The sequence below is a fragment of the Coptis chinensis genome, chromosome 2, assembly GCF_015680905.1.
Source record: "Coptis chinensis isolate HL-2020 chromosome 2, ASM1568090v1, whole genome shotgun sequence".
NCBI lineage: Eukaryota > Viridiplantae > Streptophyta > Magnoliopsida > Ranunculales > Ranunculaceae > Coptis > Coptis chinensis.
The window spans coordinates 1,381,918-1,393,225 of record NC_141457.1 but is presented as its reverse complement, the minus strand read 5'-3'; the positions used below and the strand labels follow the sequence as shown (position 1 = coordinate 1,393,225).

At 34.4% G+C, this 11,308-nt stretch overlaps 2 protein-coding genes across 2 annotated transcripts; one reads left to right on the top strand and one right to left on the bottom strand.

The window, feature by feature from the left end:
* Positions 1–256: 256 nt before the first annotated feature.
* LOC147514304 (uncharacterized) lies at positions 257–7,620 on the top strand. Its single transcript, XM_086588588.1, has 5 exons — positions 257–305; positions 389–537; positions 7,263–7,275; positions 7,371–7,533; positions 7,575–7,620. Exons 1-5 carry the CDS (start codon positions 257–259, stop codon positions 7,618–7,620), a joined length of 420 nt encoding a protein of 139 aa, XP_086444714.1.
* Positions 7,621–9,114: 1,494 nt separating this feature from the next.
* LOC147514303 (uncharacterized) lies at positions 9,115–10,723 on the bottom strand. The gene is made up of 4 exons (XM_086588574.1): positions 10,675–10,723; positions 10,443–10,591; positions 9,415–9,463; positions 9,115–9,314 (listed from the first exon to the last, which is right to left on the bottom strand). Exons 1-4 carry the CDS (start codon positions 10,721–10,723, stop codon positions 9,115–9,117), a joined length of 447 nt encoding a protein of 148 aa, XP_086444700.1.
* Positions 10,724–11,308: the final 585 nt, after the last annotated feature.

Here is an 11,308-nt window from a genome sequence, read left to right as displayed (position 1 = left end):
GCTTTTTGTTAGTTGCCAAACACCGCCTTACAAAAATTCAATTAAAGAAAACGATAGAAGTTATGACAGCCATTAACATACTAATTACTCGACAACTACATTAGTAGGTGGGGCCCATTAACTATAGGTCAAGTGAGAACGTTATTAGGCCTAGAGGGAATAAGGGCCCAAAAGGAAATGTCTAAAATTAAAGCCCGCAATGCAGACCATATTAAGTTTAAGCCCGGCATCAACTATTATAATACGGGACCAGAAGATGGCGGAAAAATTAGTTCCAGAAAAGCGTCACAGTTTTATTCATGAAGGTAAGTTTTTTTATTGGACCTAAATTTCAATTCTTATTTTATGTCTAATATTTCAAAAATCACATAAAAATGTTTTCTTGTAGGTCAGAAAGTTTTCGAATGGGACCAAACACTTGACGAGGTGAACATGTACATTAATCTACCTTTTAATGTACCTAGAAAGCTTTTCACGTGCAAGATACAATCAAAACATGTTGAAGTTGGAATTAAAGGAAACCCTCCTTATCTTAATGTATGTATCTAAATAACATCGTATCATTTTTTAATTTTGCAATACATTGTTTTGATATTTTGTGGTGGTTGTTATTTATTCAACATGATTTGACTAGTCATGTTAAGATCAATTCACCATTTTGGACTATAGGTAAATGCATCTTTTTTTGCTTGTATTGTTTCTAAGAAGTGTTTATTTGATATGTGTGTTAATAGTATATTTGTTTTTGTAATTGTGAATTGGATGTTATTGGTAGAGGATGATATATTGCATATAACTTTGCAAAAGAGAGAAAAAGGGTAGACATGGGTTTCTCCTATATCTGGTCAAGGTCAGCTTGATCTTTATGCGTCTGATATCGAACAGAAGCGCCTTATGCTTTAGAGATTTCAAGAAGAAGTAAACTTTGTTTTTGTCCTGTTAAAGACTCAAATGTTGTTTGTCACTCGTAGTTAGATATTGTTTAATATTTTCGTATATGTTTGTGGATAGTGAAAAATAAACATATAAAAGATTTCCTTGGGCTAATTTTGTTATAGTATAATTTGATGAGGAAGTTGAATTAAGATGTTACGTAGGTATTAAGCCAACTGGGAATCTGGATCCCTAAATTACTAAGTTTGAGGATGTGCATGCTGGTAGCACTGTCGAGCTTTGACATTAGAGTGGAGTTGTAAACGGGGATTTGTTCTCGTCCTCTCAATCCCCAAAAGCAAGTTGTTAATTGCTTCACAAGCGAAGTCTTTTAGTGTTTCACCCAACCATAGATTGTGACCAATGTCCTTGTTAGTAATTGATGGCCTCTTGAGTGCTAACAGTTGAGGTAAACTTGGAAAGGACAATGGTTACAATCTGTGTTTCACACAACCATAGATTGTGATCAATGCCCTATCAAGTTTGGGATAATATGTTTATAACAGTTCCAATGTGAAAGAAAGGTTTTTATTTGAAATCCATTGTGAGAATTCAGGCTCTCTAGTGAAGGATAATGTTTTTTTTCATAAGGTTTGTAGTTATGGTATGCATCAATTTTTACGATTTCCCTAAGCCTTTAGAGTATAGAGTAGTAATGGGAAGCAATGTTTCCTCTTTTACAACCTTGCAAGAGAGCTCTCCATTCTAGTAGACCGCCTATTGTTCTAACAACTATGTAATATGAACATTGTAGATTTTGTTCAAAAGAAAAATGTGTTGGAGAATGGAAGATGCAAACACTATATGTTAGTATTATTATTGTGGTTTTTATTAAGAGAGGCAAGAAGAGATCTCCTATTTCTTGCTTTTGTAAAAAGAGAGAAGATGAACTTTAAAGGAGAGATATTGTTTTCTTCTTTTAAGTTATGAGTTACAATTGGGTTTAAGTAAGGTCAAGGTAATTTAAAATAAGGAACTAAGCTAGTCTTGACACAATAACAAAACATAATATGAACTCAATATTATGTTACTAGCAAAGTGATTTACTTGTGAGTGGTAGATTCAGCAGATCCTATGCTCAAAACATTTAATGTCTATTGCCACATGTTTCCCCCAGTCGATGTTATTTTAAGATGCCTGTGGCTTTTCATTGTGCTGAAGCATATCTGTTTTACAAGTGTGGAATACAACGCCTATTGTAGACACAAAGTTGTTCAGTCTAAGTCACTACGCTCCCACTTTCGAATTGTTAAAAAGTGGCCATATATATCATATGCAATTATGAAACTAGAATACGAAATTCATGGACACCATCTTCGAACAAATACCACCAGATTTGTAACTGCTAGATTCTGTAGGACTAGAAATTGTATACAATGTTTAGAAAAATGCATTTAGGCTTTGCTTCAGAGCCTCGCATCCAAAATCCCACGGAGGCTATAGGCTTATAGGTAGTGCAAGAGCCTTAAGTTTTTTCAAATGTTGTTAATTCTTTTATCCATTCACATGTCTTATCTTATATTTTAATTTCCAAGTTTGTTTTTCTTTCATTTATTTATAATAACAATATTGTATTCCAAGTCTATTTTTTTTTCTTTATGTTTTTTTGGATTTTTACAGAGATATTATTTTCTTCATTTAAGTTATGGGGTTACAATTGGGTTTGAGTAATGTCGGGCTACTTTAAGATGAATAGTTATAGGAACTAAGCTAGTCTTGACACAATAACAAAACATAGTATGAACTCAATGTTGGTTACTAGCAAAGTGATTTACTTGCGAGTGGTAGGTTCGGCAGATCCTATGCTCAGAAACATATAAAGTATGTTGCCACATGTTTCCCCCTATCGATGTGATTTCAAGATGCTACATCGACGCTTTTATACCGTGGACAGATGCGGCCGCCAACACGGTATCAATGTCACTTTTAGTTTAAGCCACGAGGCTTTTCATCGAAGTTGAAGCATATATGTTTGACAAGTGTGGAATACAACGCCTATCATACACACAAAGTTTTTCAGTCTAAGTCACTATGCTTTCACTTTCAAATTATTAAAAAGCTATATATATACATATATATGATTATAAAACTTAAATAGTAAATTCATTGACACCATCTTCAAACAAATATTTGATCCTTCTTTGATATTTCTGAGTTTTTGTCCCCAAAAGTAAAGCCTAGTTTTGTTGTCGAATCTGTAAAGGAGTTTTCTAATGATTACTTAGTAATGGCTTCGTTTTTTGACTTGCAATTATTACCAATTGAAGACCAGTTTACGGTATTTGCGCCAAAGGATGTTGAGATAAAGCTTCATTTAAAGAATTTCGGTAATCATAACTCGATATTTCGTTTTTCTAAACAATGTATACAGTTTCTAGCAATTATGGATCTGGTGGTATTTGTTTGAAGATGGTGTCCATGAATTTAGTATTCCGGTTTTATAATAATATATATGTATATATATAGCTTTTAATAATTTGAAAGTGAAAGCGCAGTTGACTTAGATCAAGAACTTTTGTGTATGATAGGCCGTATTCCACACTTGTCAAACATATATGCTTCAACTCAATGAAAAGCCTCAGGCTTAAACTAAGTGACATTGATACCGTGTTGGCCGGTATCTGTCACAGGTATAAAGCGCCCGCCGTGGCATCTTGAAATAACATCGACAGGGGGAAACATGTGGCAACAGACTTTATATGTTTATGAGCATAGGATCTGCCGAACCTACCACTCACAAGTAAATCACTTTGCTAGTAACCAACATTGAGTTCATACTATATTTTGTTATTATGTCAAAACTAGCTTAGTTCCTATAACTATTCATTTTAAAGTAGCCCAACATTACTCAGACCCAATTGTAACCCCATAACTTAAATGAAGAAAACAATATCTCTATAAAAATCCAAAAAATACATAAAGAAAAAAAAAGAGACTTGGAATACAATATTGTTATTATAAATAAACGAAAGAAAAATAAACTTGGAAATTAAAATATAAGACAAGACATGTGAATGGATAAAAGAATTAACAACATTTGAAAAAACTTAAGGCTCTTGCACTACCTATAAGCCTATAGCCTCCGTGGGATTTTGGATGCGAGGCTCTGAAGCAAGCCTCAATGCGTTTTTCTAAACATTGTATACAGTTTCTAGTCCTAGAATCTAGCATTTACAGATCTGGTGGTATTTGTTTGAAGATGGGGTTCATGAATTTCCTATTCTAGTTTCATAATTGCATAGATATATATGGTCACTTTTTAACAATTCGAAAGTGAGAGCGCAGTGACTTATACTGAACAACTTTGTGTGTACAATAGACGTTGTATTCCACACTTGTCAAATAGATATGCTTCAGCTCAATGAAAAGCCACATGCATCTTAAAATCACATTGACAGGGGGAAACATGTGGCAACAGACAATAAATGTTCTGAGCATATGATCTGCTGAATCTACCACTCCCAAGTAAATCACTTTGTTAGTAACATAATATTGAGTTCATACTATATTTTGTTATTGTGTCAAGACTAGCTTAGTTCCTCATTTTAAATTACCCTGACCTTACTCAAACCCTATGTTGCACGGATACTGACGCGGCAACTCAGTTATATCTCAAAAAAGTAGGACGCGAACGCGGCAAAGGATGCGGAAATTAATTAATATTTATAATTTTATTTTATATAAATTAAATATTAAAAACTAAATTAAATGTATCAACATTCATAAATTCAAAACTATTAAAGATAAGGGTAGATAAATAGCCATAAAATTAAGTTTCATATTTCCTAATTAAACTTTAAAAACATGTCATAAGTCTTAACAAAACAAAAACAATGAAAAAATTGAGTTTTTTAATATTATTTTGATTTATTTTTTATTTTTTTAGGTCACAATCCGCGTCCTGACCATGTTGACCGCGTCCTGACTGTGTCTTGACCCGCGTCCGATTTAGTTGACTGCATCTTGACAATGTTGCCTGCGTCCGACGCGGACACAGCCTATTAGGAGGTGCGTCCGTGCTTTAGAGCTCAAACCCAATTGTAACTCATAACTTAAAAGAAGAAAACAATATCTCTCCTTTATAGTTCATCTTCTCCCTTTTTACAAAAGCAAGAATTATGATCTCTCTTCTTGCCTCTCTCAACAAATACCACAATAATAATACCAACATACAGTGTTTGCATCTTCCATTCTCCAACACATTTTTCTTTTGAACAAAATCTACAGTGTTCATATTATATAGTTGTCAGAACAATAGGCGGTCTACTAGAATGGAGAGCTCTCTTGCACAAGGTTGTAAAAGAGGAAACCTTGCATCCCTTTACTACTATATACTCTAAAGGCTTAGAGAAATCGTAAAAGTTTATGCTTACCACAACTACAAACCTTATGAAAAAAAAACACTCTCCTTCACTAGAGAGCCAGAATTCTCACAGTGGATTTCAAATAAAAACCTTTCTTTCACATTGGAACTGTTAGAAACATATTATCCCAAACTTGATAGGGCATTGGTCACAATCCATGGTTGTGTGAAACACAGATTGTGACCAATGTCCTTTCCAAGTTTACCTCAACTGTTAGCACTCGAGAGGCCATCAATTACTAACAAGGACATTGGTCACAATCCATGGTTAGGTGAAACACTAAAAGACTTCGCTTGTGAAGCAATTAACAACTTGTTTTTGGGGATTGAGAGGACGAGTACAAATCCCCGTTTACAACTCCACTCTAATGTCAAAGCTTGACAGTGCTACTAACACGCAGATCCTCAAACTTAGTAATTTAGGGATCCAGACTCCCAGTTGGCCTAATACCTACCTAATACCTATGTAACATCTTAATTCAACTTCCTCATCAAATTATATTATCACAAAATTAGCCCAGGGAAATCTTCTATATGTTTATTTTTCACTATCCACAAACATACACTACACCATAACAACTTTTTTGTGACATTGGGTTTTTCTCGTTTGTGATGCCAAACTGGTGTCAGGATGTTTGTGACGGCATATTGGCGTCACAAAAACACTCAAGCCGTCACCAATAATTTGATAATTATATCATTTAAATTTTGAGGAGTTTTACTAAATAAAGTGACGGCAAAAGAGCGTCAAGGATCTCAAAGACTAAAAAATTACAACTAAGGGACCGTGTTTTCTCCAATAAGTAATAACCCAACTTTCTCATCTCCTTGCAGCGAAAAAAAAAACTTTCTCGTCTCCTCCGCCACTCTTCCTCTCAACCTAGAAATGAATGAAGGTTGTCCTGACTCTAGAAACGATTGAAGTATTAAGATCTAGCCTTGAAATTTCTTTCTACTAATACTGAAGACAAAGATGTTGAAGAAGAAGAAGATGTAGCGATTTTAACTAATGGAGAAAGCTTTCAACTTGTTGAATTATTTCAAAAATGGGTTTTTGTAGATCTGTTGTTGATTCAAATTTGGAGAAGTCAGCCACCACCGCCAGCAAGTAAGTCTCTCTATTCGCTTCTTATTTTCTCTATCTAACACACTACTTCTTCCTTTTGTTCTCTCTCAATATTGTACTTAGTTTTAGCGCCGCTCCATTTGCGAGGGGTCACTTTCACAACAACATATTCGGTGAGTTATCTCTCGCTCTGTCACTTTCATTTCAAATTTTTTGAAGCCTTAAGCAATTTCATTATTACAACACTTATACTTTATTTCAAAACCCCTAATTTCTTTGAAAAATCAAAATCATCCATTCATTTTTATATTGAACTGTTAAGGTTTCCACTGGATATTTCTACAAAAGCAAAGCTTTTATTTTTACTTTTGATATATTGAACTGTTGGATGTTTAATTTTTTTAAATATTGAGATGTCTCTATGTGAAACTCTTATAATTCTTGAGAGCTATTTAAGAGATATGTTGCTATTAAGGGACCAAGCTCATTCATTTTTCAGCTTTTTCATTTGTTTTATACATAGTGGTAGATGCTTTAAGTTTCCTTAATTTGTTGTATTATTGTCCTCCCTTGTTGTTGATTTAAAATGAATATGTGATGATGTAAAACAAAGATGTCCACTGCACTAGTAGTTTTTCCATTGGAATTCTTGGTTACAAGCTCCAGTTAGAACTGAAATATAGAACGAAGGCTTTAGCAACTGCACCATGTCCTTCCTTCAGGTTCATGAAGCACCATGTCTAGTTTCTGTTACTAATATTTCTTTATCTCATATGATTTGGTGGCCCGTTCCTATTCTGCCTCTAGTTGCCTATCATAATGATAACTTTCCTTGCCACAACTACATGTGCCACATACAATAGTTTGTCTATTATTTGACTATTGTAACTGATACTGTAGTTTTTGACTTGTGGTTGGTTAGTTCTCCTTGAGCTCTACTATTTTTTTTTTGTTGATATGAGAGTGAGTGTGGCTTTTATGTAACTCATAGTTTTATTTGATTTACAGGTTTGTTGGTTGTCTCTTCAAAGGATAATGAGCCAATCAATAAGTTTGTTGACCTTTTTAACACCAATCAGTTTCCCTCTCTCCTTAATACTGGTGCAATGGATCCAAAGATCTTGAAGCAATACTTGCTAGTTCATGATATCCAAGATGGCACTTCAGAAAAGTATGTTATACTCTTTTAGCGTCATTTTCTCCACTATGTAGGAGTGAAGAAGCATTGGCTGTTAATGACAAGAGATGCTTTTGTTAAAGCTATAACGGTGATGTCTTATATGGTTATTATATATTGTTTTTTTTTTCCGATAATATGTTATTATATATTGTTAGTACTATTATTGTAGCTTTTGTAAATGTTTGGTAGTGCTTTTGTAAATGTTTGGTAGCCAAATAGACTTGTGTGAATGGAACTTATGACAGTAGATGTATTTTCATAACGTATTAGTAGTATATATAGTTATATATGCATGTATGTATTGGAAAAATGTAAAGTAGTAGTAGTCTCTCTGGTGGTGTGTATTGTGTGGACTCGTAGTGTGCAGTAATTGGTGGTGGATTGGTGGTGCAATGTGTGAACTGGTGGTGTGCAGTGTGGTAGTGGACTAGGGATGTGCATTGTGTACACTAGTGGTGTAATGAGTGAACGGGTGGTGTGGGGACTGTTGGTGCAGTGGTGACTGGTAGTGCAGTGGACTGGTGATGCGGGTACTTGCTACTAGCTAGTGTGTCAATGTGTGAGTGTGTAGGTGGTGGTGTGAGTATGTTGCTAGCTAGTGTGAGTGTGTGCATGTGGTAATGTGAGTGTGCTGTTAGCTAGTGTGTGTGTGTGTCGTAACATTTCAATACTATTTTTAGACTAATTCGTTTTGCTTATGACTATTTTTAGATTAATTAATTCATTTCAGTATTAAGTTTTTAACATATCTTATATATGTCTTGTCCTTGGTTAGCAGTTGTCATATTCAATATACTTGGGTGAGGTTTATACTTTCTCGTCTTTTATTAGTTGATTAATAAAGTTTTCTTCTTTTTTTTGTGAAGGGTAAGTTTATAGTTGACAAGTTCTTTTCACTTGGCGGGAGCTTTGAAGGTGTTTCATTTCTGCTAAACCTTGGATACTTGCGAAGAAAATATACCTTGTAGTTGTATTTTGTTGTACTTTAAAATTGATAAGTGTAAAAGTTATTTGATAATAATTTTGAAAGGTATAATGTAAATCGTGAGTGTTCATCCTTGTGTACTTTTTAGACTATTTTTTAAATGTTAAATGGATTATTTGGCAAGTTTGAGTCAGTGAAATTTTCAATGTTGAAGATATACTAGTGTGTTTTGTAGATTAATTACAGTGTTTTTTAAATAATTTTTTTCTTTTGGACAATTCTACAGGGTACAAGACTGTAAAATGATTGCTCATATAGCAAAATAATAATAATTATTTTTTTAAAACTAAAACACATTTAGTGACGCCATATAGGCGTTACTTTTTTAAATGCCATCACAAATTTGTGACGTCAAATTGCCGTCACAAAAAAAATAACGCCACAATGCCGTCACAAATGAGAAAATGCCGTCACATATTAGTGACGCCAAAATGCCGTCACAAAAATTAGTGACGCCAAAATGCCGTCACAAAAATTAGTGACGCAAATTGAGACGCCAAATTTTTGACGCCAAATTGGTGTCACAAAAATTATTTGTGACGCCTAGCTGTTATGGTGTAGTGATATACGAAAATATTAAACAATATCTAACTACTAGTGACAAAAAACATTTGAGTCATTAACAAGACAAAAACAAAGTTTACATCTTCTTGAAATCTCTGAAGCATAAGGCGCTTCTGTTCGAGATCAGACGCATAAGGATCAAGCTGACCTTGACCAGATATAAGAGAAACCCATGTCTGCCCTTTTTCTCTCTTTTGCAAAGTTATATGCAATATATCATCCTCTACCAACATCCAATTCACAACAAAAACAAATATACTATTAACACACATATCAAATAAACACTTCTTAGAAATAATACAAACAAAAAAAGACGTGTTTACTTATAGTCCAAAATGACGAATCGGTCTTAACATGACTAGTCAAATCATGCTGAATAAATAACAACCACCACAAAATATCGAAACAATGTATTGCAAAATTAAAAAATTATACGATGTTATTTAGATGCATATAGGGGTGTAATACGGGGCGGGCCGGGTCAACCACGGGTCAAATAGTGATGGGTCGGGGCGGAGCGGGTCTAGGGAATACAAATCCAGTGGTCCCCGACCGGGGGTCGGGTTGAAGTGTTATGCCTTAGTACCATCACCCGACCTGTTGGGTCAGCTTACGGGGCGGGTTTTGGGCGGGTCATCCGGGTCGGGTGGAAATTATCATTTTAACCCAATTTCACCCAAAAAAAACTTTTTAATTCTGCAAGTAATATATTTCCAATTCACAACATAGAGAAAAAAAATGGAATCAATCAATAAAAAATAAACAAAAATAAAAAAAACTTGAACTTGAACCCAAAACCATATCTGTAAATTTGAATTTTTTTTCTCGTGATTTACCATTTGTAAATTGATTATTTTCCATAGCATGATAAAATGAAGATGGGAGCGAGGATCTATGGTACAAAACAATAAAATATAAACTAAAAGAATTCGAAATTAATACAAAGATGAATGATTCATCTTCTCCGAAATTTGAAAGTTGAATTTGAACTTTTGATATTTGCCCAATGTTCAAACTTGAATATGTGAAATTGATGTTGAACTCATAAGTTTGTATTCATATCTCTCAAATTCCTACAAAAGTGAAAAGAAAATATAAACAAAATACAAAAATATTAGAGTTAGAGTTTTGAAATTGTGCGGGTCAACAGCTTTTGACACGGTGCGGGTCGGGAGGCTTGACGGGTCAGGTTTGAGCATAGAACCTACACCCATATCCCGACCACGTAAAAACGATGGCGGGGCGGGGCGGGTCTTTTTTCGGGTCGGTACGGGTTTGGGTGGCGAGTGAAAACTGGGTACCCTACTGGATGATGGGTCAACGGTTTTTTTTTACACTCCTAGATGCATACATTAAGATAAGGATGGTTTCCTTTAATTCCAACTTCAACATGTTTCGATTGTGTTTTGCACGTGAAAAGCTTTCTAGGTTTATTAGAAGGTAGATTAATGTACATGTTCACCTCGTCAAGTGTTTGGTCCCATTCAAAAACTTTCTGACCTACAAGAAAACATTTTTATGTGATTCTTGAAATATTAGACATAAAATAAGAATTGAAATTTAGGTCCAATAAAAAAACTTGCCTTTGTGAATAAAACTGTGACTCTTTTCTAGAGCTAATTTTTCCGTCATCTTCTGGTCCCGCGAAATAATAGTCGAATTTTAGAGAAGATGAATCATTCATCATTGTATTCATTTTGAATTTTTTTAGTTTATATTTTATTGTTTTGTATTATAGATCTTCCCGTCTTCATTTTATACTATAGAAGATAATCAATTTACAAATGGTAAATCACGATAAAAAAATTTTAAATTTTCAGATATATATGGTGTTGGGTTCAAGTTATAGTTTTTCATTTTTATTTATTTTTCATTGATTGATTCCATTAATTTTCTCTATGTTGTGAATTGGAAAGATATTACTTGCAAAAATTTTTTTTTTTGTAAAATTGGGTTAAAATGACAATTTCCACCTGACCCGAATGACCCGCCCCCCGTAAGCTGACCCAACAAGCCAGGTGGTAGTACTAAGACATAACACTTCAACCCGCCTCTTCCCGGAACCCTTTGGATTTGTATCCCTAGACCGCCCATGATTGACCCTAACCCGCCCGTATTACACCCCTATAGAAACCAATCTGCCAAAAAATTGGTTCGATTCGGATATTCTGGAACTATGCAATTGACCCAATGTGTCTCTTCAAGTCATCTTACGAG

Bases quoted from the DNA above. Each gene is read 5' to 3' on its own strand.
- LOC147514304 (XM_086588588.1), top strand. From the start codon at position 257: ATGGCGGAAAAATTAGTTCCAGAAAAGCGTCACAGTTTTATTCATGAA. The intron at 306-388 runs GTAAGTTTTTTT...GTTTTCTTGTAG, and splicing joins TCACAGTTTTATTCATGAAG to GTCAGAAAGTTTTCGAATGG. The intron at 7,534-7,574 runs GTATGTTATACT...TCCACTATGTAG, and splicing joins CAAGATGGCACTTCAGAAAA to GAGTGAAGAAGCATTGGCTG.
- LOC147514303 (XM_086588574.1), bottom strand. From the start codon at position 10,723: ATGACGGAAAAATTAGCTCTAGAAAAGAGTCACAGTTTTATTCACAAA. The intron at 10,592-10,674 runs GCAAGTTTTTTT...GTTTTCTTGTAG, and splicing joins TCACAGTTTTATTCACAAAG to GTCAGAAAGTTTTTGAATGG. The intron at 9,464-10,442 runs GTATGCATCTAG...TTATTTATTCAG, and splicing joins GAAACCATCCTTATCTTAAT to CATGATTTGACTAGTCATGT.